Source organism: Rhineura floridana, chromosome 7, assembly GCF_030035675.1.
Source record: "Rhineura floridana isolate rRhiFlo1 chromosome 7, rRhiFlo1.hap2, whole genome shotgun sequence".
Lineage (NCBI taxonomy): Eukaryota > Metazoa > Chordata > Lepidosauria > Squamata > Rhineuridae > Rhineura > Rhineura floridana.
In genome coordinates this window covers 29597355-29617017 of record NC_084486.1, presented here as the reverse complement: position 1 = coordinate 29617017, position 19663 = coordinate 29597355, and the positions used below count along the sequence as shown (strand labels likewise).

Genomic DNA, 19663 nt, shown 5'->3' with positions numbered 1-19663 from the left:
TTTAAATTAATGGGCTTAAGGGGATTGGACTTGATGGCCTTATAGGCCCCTTATAACCCTACTATTCTATGATTCCATAATGGATGAGTAACATGCATGATATGGCAAAAATAAATAAACAAACAAAACTTAAGTACATTCATAATTAATCTATCACAAGTTTAGGAGGGGAATCATAACTGCCATTATAAGCACTTTGGAGGAAGGATGGTATAAAACTCCAAGAAACCTACATACATATACAAACATGGTTTTCCAAGAACATTAAAAAGCAATCAACAAAGCCATTTTCGATTTGCAAAACTAAGGGCAGTCAGCTCATTAAACTATGGAAATAGTTAACTATTAGTTCAATTTAACAGCTCTGCTTTAATCAATTTAAACAAACAAGTACAATATCTCAGCATGGGTACAAAGAAAACAAGGAGTTCTGTAATACCTTAAAAACTAACACATCTATTATGGATTCAGATTTTTGGGCAAGAACCTAAAAAGTAGACTCAAGTCTATGAAAGTGCAGCATGCAACAAATGTCTCTCAAGGCCAGAGGGCTCCTTGCCTAAGGCCATACTTTTAGTATCAACACAGCTGGGACTGTCAAGGTGTTTAATACAGTAGTGTCTCACAATTAACTAAGTCATAGAAGCTACTTATTGCCTGGAAAAACAACTTAAACTTGTTACCCAGCGCAAGGGAATAATGCCATCAACAGTCAAACTCAGGTGAGGCTGCTAATGACTGTCTAACTCAAAAACCCGTATTTTACATCTCTAACTACATATTTGCATGCATCAGCCTACAAATTATAGTAGTATTTTACTCCCACTGATTGTTACATACAGTATGTGATTTTTTAAACAAAGATATGCATAATTAGGAATCTATTTTACATAGTGAGAGAAATTTTGTTCTCACTTTTGGCTATCTTATCACTCTGAAGAGAGGTCAAGAATAGAGAAAGAAGATTACAAGATGTGGTCACAGAGTCTAACACTTCACAGAGTACAGGCACATGAAGGGTCATGGGCCTTTGCCTTGCAATGGAGCCCACAAAAGTTCATAATCCACAGATGTTGTTAACTTGCTTGCAAACACATTCCTGTGACAAGCACCTGTGACACTAAAGGGAAAAAAATAGCCTATGCTCTTTCAATTTACAAAAGCTTACTTGTCACATGTGTCAAGATGAATAGCAATTTACAGGTCTGTTCTTCTGTGTATGAACAGAATAGTTAATAGCTAAGAAACAAAATTCTAATGGTTTAGGTCAAAGGCAAAGCCACACAGCACTTTCTAAAGGGCTGCGATGGCCCTGGATGCACTGACAACCTCTATACATTCACATACCAGACTGGTTCAGTTGGAGGCTAACTCTTAGTTTGGTCATTTGATCAGCCTTTCACACTCCCCCCACCCCAATTTACAAGTCTGGGCAAACCATACTTTGCCATTACACTAAAATCTGCAAACAATGGTTTGAACTTGCTCTCCAAACCACCACATTAAATCATGAATTTCAGTGGGGGGATTTGGAGGGCAAACACAAGGCATATTTGCTGGTTCAGACATAAAGGCAAATTTATATGGGTTCCCAAAGCAGGAAGTCAGGAAGAGAATCAGAGTGGGCAGACCGAGGCTCAGATAGTGGTTTCATCGTTATGTCTAAACCAACCCACCATTATGTCTAAACGAACCCATAGGCTCACACACAGCAAACTGGTTTTCTGCCTTTATTTTACTTTTTTTCCCTCATAATATAGATGGGGTATTCACCACTAGTGATATAACCACTTTTGTGATACCATGGGGGGAAACCTCCATAGGGAAAAGCGACCTGTATTTTCCACATGAGGCTTTACACACTCCAGTTTAAAGCTAAAGCACCAGAGAAGCCACTGCACAGAGATATCCTCAGATAGAACTAGAGACATAATGACCTTTTGTCCAAAACCATATAGATACTATTTTCAATCATTCAAACAAACAAGCAAAAAAAAACAAAACTCGCAGGAGTTCAAAACTGGAGCTGTACCAAAATCAGTCCTCAAATTTATTGAAAGCTTTCTTTCTCTGCAAAAGAAGCTTTGATTTTTCTGCCTCTTTCACAGGGCACTTCAGAATTTCAGTGCAGGTAGAGTTGGTCTTATCTTATTGCTGTGAGGTGGCAGTGAGGAGCATGTGTAGTTTTAATTCCTTTACGTGTTTCTTCAGCACTCTCAAGCCTTCCAAATCACCTGCACTTCCATCTGGCTTTTTTAGATTGGGAAGAAGTTACCTTGTCACATCTTCCCCTGAACTTTATTTCAGGGATGCTGACTGCTGGGTACCTGAAATTGGTATGGTCAATTATTTTGTTTTTAAAGGAAGTATAGATCGCTAGAGAAGTACAGACTACTGCAGAGATTGTTTGTAAAATGTCACAACCTCCCCTCGACCACTTTGAAAGTAAGAGATACACAACAAAAGCCACACCCCGCCCACGAGAATTTCTCCAAAAATTTATCTCCCCTTTTATAATTTTGAAAGCAACTTATCTTCTTGTAAAGTGGTACAGAATGGTCAGACAGAAACCACCAGGAGAAAATTTTGGCACGAAGCTAGTTCAAATTGCAAAAATAAATATATACATAAAAGGAGGGCAGTGAAGCTGCCTATACTATAGCACCCCATTAAATTGAAGCACTGAGCACTAAATTTGTTGATTCCCTCCCCTACACTTCTTCCTTCAACCTCAGTTCCAACTCCTCTGTCTTTTGCTTATTTTTCTAAAGACACACATTTGGTGATGAAGCCATTCATAACTGTCTATCCGCAGATAATTTGTGGTGGTATAATTGACAGTGAGCCCACTGTAAAAAAAAATTTAAAAAATGAAAATACTGTTTTAATAACCTGATCCTAAAACATATTCTGTTGTATGCCTCAAAGGGTTTCAATAAAAAAAAATCAACCTGCAGAGACATATTTTCTTATCTTAAACTCCAATCCAAAGCATATAAATGTAGTCCAACTATAATGACATATTTATAGGCCAATAAAGCTTACACTGCTGCTTTCATACTTCACTTAAAGGAACTCTGTAAGAAGCAGTGTTATATAAAATAATTTGGGTTTTTTTCTTGCAGGCTGTAAACCAAGGAATGAATATTCGTATGTTTTTTTTTTAATCAACTTTCTCATCTTTAATGGACATGCCAGTGTGGTGTCGTGGTTAAGGTGCTGGACTACGACCTGGGAGACCAGGGTTCGAATCCCCACACTGCCATGAAGCTCACTGGGTGACCTTGGGCCAGTCACTGCCTCTCAGTCTCATGAAAACCCTATTCATAGGGTCACCATAAGTCGGAAATGACTTGAAGGCAGTACATTTTTTATATTGCATAGTTGCTAAAAATCTAGAAAATGAATAACCCATCATTCAGCTATTTTCTTCTGGTTTACCAAATATGGATATGCAAGTCCATTTACTCTTTAAGTCCTTTCAATAATTTTGAGGACAAAAAACAAAACAAAAACCCCACACAACTAGAGGCTCTACAAGTGAGCGACTGAGTCAAACCAATTCTTCTGGAAAAACAGGTTCCCATGCTAATTACGAAGAATAAATTCCACAACCAAATCTATTTTTATCTGGATGGTATTGTTGCTTTTCTGTTATTTTGATAAACACATGAAAGAATTAGACTTAATTATATAAACAAAATGATGGCTGCAATCCACAGCCCTCTTCCTAAGAAGTTGCGTCTCGGGCTTAGATGGGATTCCTCCGAAGAAAAGGGACTGAGGTTTGTGTACCAACAGCCTGATGTTCCACAGGTCCTCTTCTGCTAGTCTGACCTGGAGATCTGATGGGAACAGGGGCTAGGGCTGGACCTTTTTCACTCAGGGGTAGCCAATATGGTGCCCTCCAGATATAACTCCCATTATGCCTCATCATTGGCCACAGTGGGTGGGCTGATGGGAGTAGTAATCCAACATCATCCAGAGGGCACCACGTTGGCTATCTCTGTTTTAGTTTCTTTTAATGTTAAAAAAATAAAAGATTGCCCAAGAGGACCATACTTGTCTCTGTCTCCCAGGTTCTAATGCCTCCCGCTTGTCTCTCAGCAGTCTGCAATAACAGGATCTGGTGTAAAGCCAGCATTTCTTTAACTGTCCCTATTTCCCAACACCTTGCCTTATTTCCTCCCATATCCCATTCCTTTGCAAAAAAAAAATATTTATGTTGATTGCATTAACAGCCACACAATTCTAAGAATGCTGGAGGTGGCATCAGAGTGTGTGTGGGGGGGGGGTGTCGGGGGCTCCTTAAACAAGTCTCACTTTCCTGTGTCATTGCTTCTATAGAGTTGTGATCTAAATGTACCTACAATTCAATCCTATACATGTCTACTCAGAAGTATCCCCACACTGATCTAAATAGGACTCCCCACTAAATGTATATAGCAGGCAGGGAACCTTTGGCCCACCAGATGCTGCTGAACGGCACCTCCCATCTTCCCTGGCCATTACCCATGCTTGTTGGAGCTAATGGGAATTGTTGTTCAGTAGCATCTGGCAGGCCAAAGGTTTCCCAAGCCTGGTGTATAGGATTGCAGCTTTATTTGGAAGCATAGCTCAAGGGCTTCAAACTTGCTTCTAATTTAACTTACCATAACACACAGGAGTGCTTTAACACATGCAGTTGGGCGCTCTCAATCCCAGCCAATGGGAACAATCCAGAAAAATGTAACCACCCATTAAGCCTAATTGAGAATTAAAATAGGACATAACTGCACAGTTGCATGTTTTTTAATGTCCCACTGACACCAGAAGGGCTTAAAGGTGCATTTAGCCCAGGGCTGTGTGCACTCTGTGCTAAAAATATATTAAAATTCACATCCAGGCAATTCAGATTCTGCACCAAGAACAGGTGGATTCTGCATCCTCTATCAATTATGCAAATTTGGCAAAATTCCATTATTTCCATTATTCTGCATAATTTATTTTGGTTACGCTAGTCATATGGCAGCACCAGGAGTTATGAACAATGCTGAAACCCTGCTATGAGCCACTGGATATTACTGTCACCCCTCTTGCTAAGGTTTAGCAAGCACTGACTGCATAGTTTAAACATATGTTCATAGCCATAAGGACTAGGAACCTTTAAAAAAATGAAATCTGCTGTTTTCAAGAAAATGAATTCTATGCTAAATACCACATTCAATCCTTCACAATTATAATATAAATACAGTAGTGGCAAAACAGTTCCCCATGTACCTGGGAGCAGTAGAAAACATCATAGCTGCTAATTTCACTTGCAAAAAGATACGTAAAATGACAGAAGGGATACAACATAAAATCTCTCATAGGGAAAGCACTAGCTATTAGAATCTTAACAACCATGGAGTGTAAGATTTATTCTTAAACAGAAAAGTCACACAGAATTTCATTGGAATGGAAAAGTAAGATCCAATATAGATGTAAAGAGGTTTGCAAACTTAGTCTAAAAACCTATTCAGTTTCAGGCAGAATTATACTCTTTCAATTCCTCCATTTCTAAACATACTTATTATGAAATGTTCCATTGAAATCACTGAAGCTTGTTCTGAAGTAATCTGAAGACTGCGTCTGCATTTTTTGTTATCATTGCTTTATTAAAGATATAATATTCTAGTGAATTGCACAAAAATATTAATAGCCACTGGAACACCACAGTTCTATAAAATTATACCTTGTGGGAGGTATCATCTTCAGTTCAAATGTATTTTCCAAAGGAGAAATAAAAGTTTTACAAAAATATGGATAAAAGATGTATGGCTCATTTTAAATCTGCTCAATAGAATTAACGAAGTTGTGTAAGCTGTCTTCCATGTGAAAGGTAAAAATGTGAAAGGTACCCCTCCCCAAATCCTTGTTTTTCTTTTTTTGTGCTCTCAGGCAATGAGAACAGCCTGCAACATGGGACTGCAAACTCTCATGGCAAAAAACGACAAGGTTCAAAATTCCACCTGCAACGGAGGAATGAGAGAGCTCCCCTCTCCTCTGCTACTCCTCTGCTACTCATCTGCTATACGAAGGCTCCAAGCATATAGCTCTACACACAATGAACCAATTTACCAGGAGGGGGCAAAGTACAAACAAGCCCAAGCCCAACAAGTGCATATGGCTGTATACATGATTTACTTATTTAATGTATTTATTTATATAGCATCATCACTGTTATGACACTTTGACAGAGTCACACATTATTATGGGGAAATAGTTTGAACCAGGCCAAAGTGATATGTGACCACACACACACCATGTTAGACCTTGATGGGGTGTGAACTGGGGACATGGGAGGGGCTGTAGTTTAGTGAGAGTACAACTGCTTTGCATGGAGAAGGTTTAATGCCTGGCCACTCCAGCTAAAAGGAACAGGTGGCAGGTGATGATAAAGGCCTCTGCCTGAAACCTGCCGCCAGTCAAGAGCAGGGATGGATCTATCAATTTCAATTCTCTTGTTTTTCCAATCTTAAATTCAGTTCTCCACATTTCTTTGTGTGTTAATCTTTTGCTATTTCATGTTTGTGGATTTCTTTTTTGTATTTTGTATCTTTGAAATAAAACAAAGTTAGTCATGTCTTTTAATTTCAATAGGTCTATTCTGAGTATGGGCTTATCCACATGGGAGCATTTATTTGTAGCAAATACACAGCTTTTACCATAGTTATAGATTTGCAATGTACACACACTGTGCTCAATGGTAGCTTCAAATCCGTTGTTTTCCATTCACACAAGTAGGTGTTCCTCTGGGAAGGATTTGTGTTGCTGTTTCCTTGTGGCCCTGCCTTCTAATTTTACATTTTTACCCCCTCCAGTCACTAAGTTACTGGGCATGTGCAAATATTTTTGACCTGAGCAATATTTCCACTCCCTCCTGCTTCCCCACTTCCTAAAGTTTGGTGTTTGAAAAGAAGAGGGATCATCTGCTCCCCTTTTCTCCACTGCCCCTTGCTTTTTCTGAGTTAATTTTTCCCTGCTGGAAAAACAAAGCAACATAATATCAATATTTTTTAAAGAAAATATCAATACCAACAGTGATATTTTCTCAAAATATCAATACCAATATCGATATCTTCTGAAAATATCAGTACTGATATCTTTTGAAAATATCAATATCGATATCTTCTGAAAATGTAAATATTTTTACTTTCTGAAAATGTAAATGTTTTTACTTTCTGAAAATGTAAATATTGGTATTTTCTCAAAATATAAATATCGATGTTTTCTGAAAAATATAAATATTGATATTTTCTGAAAATATAAATATTGATATTTTTGAGGTGACTTTTAAAAGAAAATCACTTTAGATTTTTTAGGAAACAAAAGGAGTGAAGGAAGTTTGCTCGGGAAGAGAGAGAGGAAAGAAAGGAGGGCTGCAGCAAACTGTGAAGGGGGGAGCACAGAGCAGTCAGAAGTTGCTAGATAAACCACCAGAAACAAAATGGAATTCATGGCAGAGACAGTGGGCAGAGAAAGGGAAAGAGCTGAAAGTGATGATTCACCTGCCCACTAAAAGCCATCAAAGCAAACTTTCTGCAAAGACGTATGTGCTGGAGTGGAGCCGTATTGTTCTAAACTTTTCGTATTATCAGCAGATTGGGTTAGTACAGATTTACAGGGGGGAAACTTTGTGATAATTTCTGTTTGCCAGTAACATCATGTGAACCATATGAATTAAAAGGAGATGCAAGCAGCACCAAACACACACTAAACTGCTGTGTAGATCAGCCCTATGAGTAACATCGGATGAGCTTTTTAAAAGTGTAACAATTGTCCTGCTTTCAAATAATGAGCCCATGACCTATTACTGTGTTTAATTAACTAAATGTCCATGTGTATACTTGGGCATCATATGGACCCAGTTGTCACTGATAGCCTCAATCAGTTTCTTTTTTTCTCCTTTTTTTTTTTAAAAAAAAGACACAACTGTCTGGATTGTTCAGTCACATTTCTGGTGAATATTCCTTTATATATATATATGGATTACTGTAATGCACTTTATGTGGGGCTGCCCTTGAGGTTGGTCCGGAAACTGCAGCTGGTGCAAAATGTGGCGGCGAGACTGCTCACGGGGGCAGGGTTTCGCCAACATGTCACCCCGCTGCTGAAGAATTGCACTGGCTGCCCATTTGCTACTGGGCCAAGTTCAAGGTTCTTGTTTTGGTGTACAAAGCCCTATACAGCTCAGGACCAGGATACCTGAAAGACCGTCTTATCCCTTACATACCCAGTCACTCACTGCACTCTGCAGGTGAGGGCCTTCTTCAGATACCATCTTATCAGGAGGTTCGTTCTGCACAGTATAGGAAATGGACCTTTAGTGTGGTGACACCTACCCTGTGGAATTCCCTCCCCTTGAATATTAGGCAGGCGCCACCTCTGCTATATTTTCAGTGCCTTTTGAAGACTTTCCTCTTTCAACAAGCCTTTTAAGTTGAGACCTATCCCTGTCTGCGTCTGTGTTAGAATTGCTTGTTAATATGGTTTTTTAAATAATGTTTTAAACCCTTTTTTAAAAAAGATGTTTTTAAAGCTTTTTAAAAATGTTTTTAACAGTTTGTTTTAATGTGTTTTAAGGTCTGTTTTTATGATCTTTTAGAGTGTTTTTAGCACTTCTGTTTGCCGCCCTGGACTTCTGCTGGGAGGAAGGGCGGGATATATATGAATGAATGAATGAATGAATGAATGAATAAATATGTCCCTAGTTCTGATGCTTAATCTGTTTACAGATGATTTTGCAATATGAGCTTTGTGATAAACACTGTCAGCTTTGTTTTGTTTACTGTTTTGTAAAGTATTTTATTTCTTGGTGAAAAACAAGTCAGAGCGCATTATATATTTCACACACACGCACGCACACACCTTAAAACATTTCAATGCTAGGAAATGAACTGTTAAATGGAAAACTTGCAGTGCCATTGGGACAATAACAGTTCTAATTACAAAGACAAAGAAGAAAATCCAGTATCAAGACTCTATAATAGAATTTAAATCTAGAGATGTGAGAGATTCAGCTCCTGCCTACTTTGGGAGATGGGGCAGAAAGGTAAGCAAAGCGAAGAAGAGAATGGTCTAACACATGGAAAATGACAACGCAGTCCACATATTGAGGATCAGGGAGTATCTCTTGACCTGCTCTGGCCTATCGTGGTTAAGAGGCTTCGGAAACCTGGCCGCAGCCATTTCCAGCCAACGCTTCCATGCTGGTCTTGCTGGTTTCCCTTTAATACCTTCTTTAGCTGGAGGTGCTTGGTGGCACACAGGTTAAACTCCAACCTAACATCCCTACTGTTGCCTTGTGTCCTAACAATATGGAGGAAAACAGGAAGCACAGACCAGGACACAGTGTGAGGGAATGCTAGTTTAATTTTATATTTTAACTCTTATTTTTGCTTGTCTGCCTTCTATTCCTCCATAAACTGTTTGATTTAACCCCCCACAGCCTTAGTATATTGGTTGAAATGTATTAAAAATCCACACTGGGCTTCAACTTAGGGATGAATTAGTCTATTTCTGGGCCATATCACTTTTGCATGTGTTTATTCATAAATCAGTTCTGCCACATTTCTGAATTAATCCACATTTTTTAATTTGCACAAAATTTTGCATTAAAATGTGAATTCAGACACATATTTTTGTCCCACAAAATATGCATTTCCAACATATTTTATATAAAATTTGCATTTTAAACACACTTGGATACTTTTTTGAGCCAAGAACTGCATTGCAAATTGAGAAAAGAGCATAATCCAAAGGACAACTATATCCCAATCCGCACATTAGAACAGGAGATGTGGATCATATCAGTTTGCATTGACATTTGTGAAGAACAAATTCCTCAATCATCCTTAGTGCAGCTGTGCGTGTTCGGATTCTAAGTGGCTCATGAATTGAGCCACTGGTAGCCTATAATAAATGACAAAACCCTGCACAGACTGTATCTGATCCAAATACCACTAAACAAATTTATACTGTTTAGGAATATATTTTATTTATTTATTTATTTATTTATTTATTTATTTTAATTTATATACCGCCCTAAGCCAAAAAGGCTCTCTGGGCGGTGTACATAAAAGATAAAACAAGCAAAATATATAAATACAGTATAGAAAAAAAACTGTCTAGCAACCATATGACACTTATTTATACCCAGTAACAAACATTACCTATTCAACATACACCAAAGGCAATGGTCTCACCAGGATGAAGTTAGCAAGGTATGTGTTTTCACTTTTTTTTTTTTATCTCCTATTTATGGCTTACCCTTGGAGCTATTTAAACGTTACCTTTAAAAAACAAAAACAAAAAATTCATCTGGGCAGATACGTCATCTTGCAATTCAGCTGTGGAATTAATACATTTCCCCTTCTGTAATTGGGGAGGGGAGTTAAAATCTAAGACTGGGATCCAAAGAACTGAGCAGTTAGTTGGGGACACTGAAGGAGGCTTCTTTTTCATGAATGGCAGCCATCAATGTCATACAGCAAACCACTGTGAAACTGAGGGGACTTTAAGCAACAACTGGGGACTTATAAATGGCACTGGGAGAACTTTCAAGTGGATTGCACCCCATGTTAATCAATGAGAGGGAACCTCTTGACTTTGAATTCCTACCTCACAAACCAAAATGCCCCGAGTCACCTTTTTTACAGATAATTTTTGCCATGCTAGATCCCAGAGCAAAAAGGAAACAGAGCAGGTAATATGATACTTCAACAGGACCCATAATTCCTTGATTTCAAAGCGTGCAACTTTCAAGTTACCCAGGATTTAGGGTCGGCCCTACCCTTAGGAAAAGTGATTTGGCCACTTCAGGTGGTGGATGCTAGAGTGTTTGTATAGGGCCACAATGGCATCCTCCTGTTTTTCCTGAACAACTTGGCTATTCCCCTCCATGTGTGCCTGCCCTGCACCCCTTAAGTTAGCCTGCTGCTCTCCAGTGTGGTGAAGGATGTCATCCTGTCATCAGTGCTGAAGTAACTGTTAACTTCAATTTAATCAAGGTCTGTATGTTGATTGAGATGTGGGTGGGGGGGACTTGTCCTTCACCTCAGGCAGCAAAATGTCTTCAGCCAGCCCCACTGGGACTCAGGATGAGATTGAAGGAGTTACTTTAGCCATTAAAATTTGGAGAGAGGAGTCTTTGCCCAGCTGACCCAATGCCATATCACAAACTGATTTTGGAAGCTCCTTAAATTTGAAGGGAGGGCAGTTTGATGTGTGGCGTTGTCGGGATGGGACGGGGCGAGGTCTATTTAGATACACATGCAGAAAGAGCTCTTTGAGCAGGGAGCTGCAAGATTATTTGGATCTTAGACATACACCTCTTCATCTGACAGATAAGTGCAATGGAAAATTTGTCCCGCCAAGTGTCACAGGGTCCATCGCATGGGAGCATACACAGCAGGTGAAACATTGCTTACCAAGGTCAGCCTTTTCCTTCAAAATGTCTTTAAAGTTGAGGCCGCTGTTGTGTGTGGTTTGCCTGAACCTGCTCAGCACTTCCTTCTGCCCGTTCTTTCCCAGTTCTGTGGGTCTGATGGCTTCACCCCGGAGGCCACGTTTCCATTTAGAGAAATCTGCCCGGGCCCATTTTGCCAAGTCTTCAAGCTTCACTGTTACCTTTTCTGAAGCAGCAATAACTTCATCCTGCAAGGGACAATCAAATGAGAAACATAGAGGGTCATATTTGACTCCACGATACATGGAAAAAATGATCGTTCTTGCTCTGTAACATCTTCTTACAGTCATTTTTCTAAAGCTTTTGCAAGATTCATTTTCACCATCACTGAAACTGAGTATTCTGATCAAGAGGAGATCAGTGTACATTTCTGTGTGAAACAGCTTTTTCTGTCTATTCCCCTTTCACTTTCTCATACACACTCAAGTGCAGCTCCCACAGGCTAGCTCACACAGAGTACTTATATATTTGCAACAATTTAGGAGGGTGGCCATGAATGTATCACCAAAAAGAGGAAATGTATCACCACAAAAGGAGGACAAAAGAGAGTGCACATTTTAAGAAAATGTGCACATGCTAATTTCTATGTAAAGGTACAAATTTAGAAACAATTACTATAATTTAAATGGAAACACCATTTAACATCTTACCGTGGTGGGGGAAACTGACCAGGTGACCTGCTCTCCAGGTGCTAATTCTTGATGGAAAATTTCAAGGCCCTTACCTCTCTTCTTGCCATTCTTTATCTTTAAACCAGATGGTTCTTTGAGCAGAAGACTCCTTCAGATCAGAAGACTATCCTTCGAGAACCCTTAACATATAAGATTGTCCTCTGTAAAGTAGCACACATGGCCACCCTCTTAGAAGCAGCCCACTGGGTGGGAGAGCGCCACTACTCTAGCTTTCCGGTGTGCGGTTCTCTGCTGCCTGCCGGGAGGGAGATAGGGAGGAGCGGGACATGGTGCAAATGCCCTGGTGGAATCAATCTGGCATTCCTGGCAGATTGCACTACACTGACCTCCCCTTCACCTCCTCCTTCTCCCTCCCAGTAAGCGACAGTGACCCACCTGCCAGGGAGCTAGTGCAGTGGCCCTGCCGAACCCGGCAAGCCACTTCTGCACCCTACATCACATTCATACACCCAGCCTAACACTTGATAAACACCCTTTTTGCTGACTCCTCCTACCAACAGCACACAGCACCATCTGTCTCTGGGTTAATATGCTGATAATTTTGTTTTAAAGTTCTGAATTTCTGGAATGCTCCTAAACATTCTATGACATTTTGGCAGCTGAGCCCATAGCTACTAAGGTCTTAATTCAATATATTGAAGCAAGAGCTCTTACAGCCAATAACTAGAGAGATTTCAAAGCCTGCAGCCGACGTTTACTTTGGTTATTTCTTTGCCAAGTTGATTCAATTGGGGGAGGGGTAAATTGGGGGGGAAATCTACAAATCTGTGTGTTCTGTGCTTTAATCTGATCCCTCATTCAAATATGTCTATAGTAAATGCCTTAAAAGATGAAGCTGGCTTTTCATCATCAATAGGTATAATCAACATCACATCTGTGGATTATTTTCTTTCAATTTATCTGTTATTTAAGCCAACTTTTTTCATGATAAGAAATTATCCAAGAATATCAGGGCTGGTAACTGGAAAGAAATTTAAAAAAATCAGGACTGAGAAAAAATATATCTTCTGTGTATTGCTTTAAGTGCACTTTTTAAAAATGCCATTAACTTGCAAATGTAAAATAATAATAAAAAAAATCATAGCCAAATGACTAATGGTTCTAACTAGTCCTCACATAAATGATCTTAAGTAAATCTGGGATTCCTGGAACTCTGACTCACCAGAAAATTCCTCTGTTTATGGTACAGTTTCCCTGGCTTATATACAAATATTGAATTTAAGTCTTATCCTAAAACTTAAATGAAACTGTGAGGTAATCCCAAAAGAAATACTATAGAAATTCTACAAGTTTCCTACCAAAAGAAAGTGGCACATTATCAGGTTTCCTGCACATGTTTTCAAGATCAGAAACTAACAATATTCCCCATCCCTCCTACCTTTAAACATATATTTTACTGAAAAGCAGCTTAAATTTAGTTGAGCCTGCAGAGAATGCCCATGAAATGTACCTCTCTCTTGCTTAAAAATTACAGTAACAGATCCTGTTACAACACAGAAAACATGAAATAAGCACTTCTAGCTGTAACCTTCCAGAAAAAATATCAGCTCGTCTCACACATGATGAATAAGCAGAACTGTGTTTTGCAGAACTTATGAAGGCAGTAAAGGAACAAAATGCTATACTAGCAAAATAAGCACTCCATTATTTAAGTCGGATACTTGAAACAATCAGGATGTAACAACCTAGTGTCTCAAGAGCACTGCGGAGTCAGTGATTTCAATAAAATTGCTCTGGAATAAATTAATTGAGGATTTGCAACTTGAAATCAACCTGCCTTGCATTCATTATTAAACTAATGCACGTGAAGCTCTTTGAACTCCTGAAAGGGCTGAATAATGCAATGTATTTATTATTATTATTATTATTATTATTATTATTATTATTATTATTTCATATGTTTTGCAGCAGCTTCACATTGCCTTTCCTCCTGAGAACTCTCCCAGTAGCCTCCATGGGGTTATCCCCATATTAACTTCACAACTACCTTGTTCAGTAGATTCAGGTCTAAAACATGTGATGGGCCCAAAGTTCCGCAATAAGGGTCATGGTTGAATCTGGATTTGAGTCAGGATCTCTGCAGCCCATCTCAAACACACTCTAGTCTATCCACTGCACCAGGAGCAGCTAACGCGGGGCCCTCCAGATATTATTGGCCTCCAACTCCCATCAGCGCCAGCCAGCATAGTCAAAGGTCAGGTACAATGGAAGCTGTAGTCCAATAACATCTGGAGTAGGGACGGGGGTGGAGTTCTATTCAATTCTCCTTTAAAGCCAAATCTATCAAATTCACACTTCCCAAAACAAGATGAGAACCAAAACTCAGCCATCCTTCAAAATTCACATGTATCTGAATTCTGCACAGCAGTTTTCCAACCAAAGAATGTTTACAAAACTGCATAGTAGGTGTGTATAAAAATTAACATTCATGAAAAATTACATACAAAATGCATTATATTAGGAGAAATTGCTTGCAAAAATGTGTACATTAGTCAAAATTGCATACAAAATGCTGAAAATTTTTCTTGAGGATTTCTTTTCAGAAAAATGGCAAATTGCTGCACACATGTGGAGAACAAAATTTAAGACTGGAAAAATGAGAAATCGAGGAAATCAAAATTGACAGATCCTTCCATTCCTAATCTGGATGGTACCATGTTGGCTATCTCTGCACTACATTACATTGCTTCTCAGTGTATTAATCATAACTCTTCCCCCCCCACACACGCATTGTATACAACACAGCAATAGTGGACAGCATGGTGGGGCAGGAGTGTTTAGCTGACCTCCCAGCAGGTGAGTCACTGCTGCTTACTGGAAAGGGCAGGAGAAAGGCAGCAGTGAGGAGCAAACACACTGGTCAAGCCAATCTGACACTTGTGCCAGTGCATTGCACTGCACCGCCCTCCCCACTATCTCGCCCATCCTGGTAAGCAGCAGCAAGTCGCCTGCTGGGAGGTCAGAGAAGCACCCCACCTCACCATCCACTACTGCACCATAGAAAGACCTGGTTCAGACATGCATGTGCAAACACTTGATTCCTCTATGAACTGGCTGCACTGAGAATAAATGCTTCCAAGGTTATGAACATTCTATCTATGGTGTCACGTTGTTATATCATCAAGTGATGAAGATGCTTGTTTGTGAATCAGACCCTAATTAAGGCAAAAAGGAGAAATTATTGCCACTTCAAAAAAATCAAAGTGTTGACTTTTCGCCATTTGTTTTAACATATACATTCCTCAGGTAATAAAATATTGCTCAACAGCCAACAAAGCAAAGAATGATTGGGGGGGGGATTATTATGAGAAGTTACACACGGTACATTTGCTTTGGGGCAGGCAAAGGTAGTTTAATCATTTTTCTTTTGTGACTCAAAATGTCTGTACAAGGAGTCATCTCTTGCTAGAACAATGTCTAATATTGGCTCAAAAATAAAAGGCATGACTGTAGACTAAGAAGGGGGGGTCAGACTTGGATTTTTTATGAACTTCAACTGAACAACAAAACAGTGCCTTAATTTATTTATTTATTTATTTATTGCACTTTTAGACCGCCCTATAGCAACAGGCTCTCAGGGCGGTGTACAACAGGATAAAAACACATTTAAAACCAGCGAATGTGAATACAACATATAAATATAAAACACATTAAAAACAGATTAAGACAAAATTAATAAAAATACAATTAATTAACTATAACATTAAAATTAAAACAAGACTAAAATGCCTGGGCAAAGAGGTAGGTCTTTACCTGGCGCCAAAAAGATATCAAAGAAGCCGCCAGGCGTATCTCGTCAGGGACTTTCTGACCTTCTGACTTAACTTTCTGATATTCTTATCAATACTGCAAAGTATTTATTATTTATTTATTTTATTCAAAATATTTATATCCCGCCCTTCCACCCTATAACAGGGCACTCAGGACGGCTTACAAAAATAAAATCAAACATGTACATAATAAAATTTTAAACAGTAAAATCACAAAAACATTAAAATAAATTAAAATACATTAAATACAATTAAAATACATTAAATACTACACACGCACGCACACACACATATGCATATATATAGGGGGTGGTACTAAAGGGACTACAAAGGCAAAATATAACGTAGAAGGTATAAAATCAGTGTCAGGCTCTACCTTCAGTCCCTCCCAAAGGTCTCCGGAATAAGATCGTATGTTGCAATGGAATGTACATAGCTTGTAGATGCAACGGGATGTACATAGTAGCGAAAAATATTATTATGAGTCGGCAAGTCAAATCTCATTTCTTGTTCAAATCTAACCTCAGCCACAGACTCACTAAGCAGCCTTAGACAAACAGCAAGTCTCAGCCCCCTTCTACCTAATAATGTGGGGGAAACAATACTGGCCTTCTTTAAAGAGGTCATTGTAACACTGAATGAGAACAGGTGTGAGGAACTTATGACCCTCCAGATGTTGCTGATTTCCATCATCCCTGACCAGTGGTCATTCTAGCTGGAGCTCATGGGAGATGAAGTCCAACAAGAAAGCCACAGATTGCTTTAGTATATAAAATACCTTTAACACTCAAAGAGCACTAGAAATGCTAATATTAACTAACTTGTTTGGTAATTAGAATAAATCTCTCTTCTTTGTCATAGTTCTCATAAATTACTTTGTTAAATTACCATTATTTGATCAATATTTAACCAAGTCCATTGACCAAGCAATATCTGACCAAATAACCAGCACTACTCCATTGTACATGCTTGGAGGAACCACCCTCAAATAAAGAACCCTCATTTATGCATAATAAAGAAAATCTAATGATCCAAGGTCCCATAAATATTATGCACACACACACACACACACACAAACCTCCTCTAGGATGCACACCTTAACGTGGTAAGGGAGTTTGAGAGTGTTGAAGAAGCTGAGAGCAATGCAGTCAGGAGACTAGACCAACAGCATAGATTCCTAGCAGGGTCACCCAAGGCGGAATGGTCAAAGCTGAGACACCAGACTAAGATGCATCCAAACTCAGAGGAAGGCAATGGTAAACCACCTCTGAATACCTCTTACCATGAAAACTCTATGAACAGAGTATCCAAAATGCAACATGAGATAGTGCTAGGAGATGAGACCTCCAGGTTAGATGGCACTCAGTGAGCTACTGAGGAAGAACAAAGGACAAGTACAAGTAGTGTTGTGACTAATGACAGAGCTGGGTCAAAGCCGAAAGGAAGCCCAGAGGCTGACGGACACAGATGCGAAAGGAGAGTCTGGAGTTGTATGATGCACACAATAGGAACATGGAATGTGAGAACCATGAACCAGGGAAAGTTAGAAATTGTCAAGCAAGAAATGGAACACAACAACATTACAATACTTGCCATGAGTGAATTAAAATGGATGGCAATGGGACATTTTCAATCAAGCAACTACAAAATATTTTATGCAGGAAATGAGAAATTAAGAAGAAAACGGGTTGCTTTAATAGTGAGAAGTGATATGGCAAAAGCAATTAGGAGCTATAACGCAAGATCTGAGTGAGTGATATCAATGAGATTAAATGGGAAACCTATTAACATAACTATCATCCAAGTCTATGCTCCAGCAGCAAACACAGAAGAAGAGTAATTGGAGAGATTTTACACAGAAGTACAGGAAGAAATTGATCACACACCTAAACAAGATGTTCTGATAATCATGAGGGACTGGAATGCAAAAGTAGGGAATAGAGAAGAACTAGAAATTGTGGGGAAATTGGGCTTAGGAATAGAAATGAAGCAGGAGAAAGACTTATTGAATTCTGTGAAGCCAATAATTTGTTTCTTGCAAACACATTTTTTGAGCAACCAAAAAGATGACTGTACACATGGACATCACCAAATGGTTAATATAGCGATCGAATTGATTTTATAATTGGTAGCAGAAGGTGGAGAAGTTTCATACTTTCTGCGAAAACAAGACCAGGAGCAGACTGCAGTAGAGATCATGAATTGGTAATATCGAAAATCAGAGTAAAGCAACAACAACAAAGCAATCATAATGCCAAAATACAATTTAAATAACATCCCAGAAGCATATAAAGATCAAATAAGGAACAGATTTCAGGCTTTAAACTTGGTTAAACCAGAAGAACTATGGAGTGAAGTCAGAGACATTCAGGGAAGAATGCAAAAAGACAATACCTCTAGTTAAAAAGAAAGACCTCAATGGATGACTGACGAAACAATGGCCCACAGACCGGAAGCATTCAATATACATCCCAATTCCAGAGAAGGGGGATCCCAAGGAAAGCAGTAATTATTGAACTATTGCTTTAATATCCCATGCAAGTAAAGTAATGCTCAACATTCTACAACAAATGCTCTTACCATATATGGAGTGAGAAATGCCAGATGTCCAAGTTGGACGAGGAACCAGAGATCATATCGCAAACTTACGTTGGATAATGGAACAGACCAAGGAATTTCTGATGAAAATCACCCTGTGCTTTATAGATTACAGGAAAGCCTTTGATCATGATCATGAAAAATAGATCATGAAAAACTATGGAATGTTTTAAAAGAAAAGGGAGTGCCACAGCATCTGATTGTCCTGATGAGCAACCTAGAAGCTACTGTAAGGACAGAATATGGAGAAACCAACTGGTTCCCAATTGGAAAGGGTGTGAGACAGGGGTGTATTTTATCACCCTATTTGTTTAGGGTGCTTTCACACTACACTTTATTCCGTTATTCTGGCAATTTCTTACCAGGTAATTTGCGCATTATATTTGATATTTCACACGACGCACAAGCTAGCTCCAGAATTCTAGTGGAATGTAGTGCAAGTTTAGTGCAAATTTCCATAATAAATGATACCAGAAATAATCCATTAGCAAGGCTGGGAACCCAGATGATTGCTGGAGTTTTTCGCTAGCTGCAGCTGCTCACATGACAGGCATCCCAGCATGCAGTGCGTTCCTGCCCTTTAGTCACGTAGGGTTTTTTTTTTTTTTGCCTTACGAACACTGTACCGATATTCCACCATCGGCGCACATAGCAGCAGCATTTCCCACACACCCCCGTCTTGATACAACTAAAACAATTTAAAAAGTCAGATCCTAAAGGGAGAAGGCTTGCATGGCGATGGGATGAGATCTTAGACCTCCTGCACAGTGGAGAACAGTGCACATGTGTATAATGGGTGAGAGATGGAAACAAGCAGTATGAAAGACCATTGCGCGAAATGCCGGTATATCAGTTCAAAAAGCTGCTGTTCCTTAACGCAACAGGTACTGCAGTGTGAAAGGGATTTTTGAAATCAGGACAGAAGCACTATCTTTTTAATCAGCCCCATGTGTGAAAGCAGACTTAATCTATATGCAGAACATATCATTCAGAAAGCGGGATTGGACCATGATGAAGGTGGTGTGAAAACTGGAGGGAGAAATATCAATAATTTAAGATATGCAGACGATACCATACTACTAGCAGAAACCAGTAATGATTTGAAACGAATGCTG

The 19663-nt window shown here is 39.1% G+C and overlaps 1 protein-coding gene across 2 annotated transcripts in view; it reads right to left on the bottom strand.

The window, feature by feature from the left end:
* Positions 1–19663, bottom strand: part of ARID5B (AT-rich interaction domain 5B) — a 241846-nt gene that overhangs the window by 186246 nt on the left and 35937 nt on the right. For both annotated transcript variants that reach the window (XM_061635111.1, XM_061635112.1), the window contains one exon: positions 11451–11676. In XM_061635111.1, coding sequence (XP_061491095.1) covers positions 11451–11676 — 226 coding nt within the window. The remainder of the gene's footprint in view (positions 1–11450; positions 11677–19663) is intronic.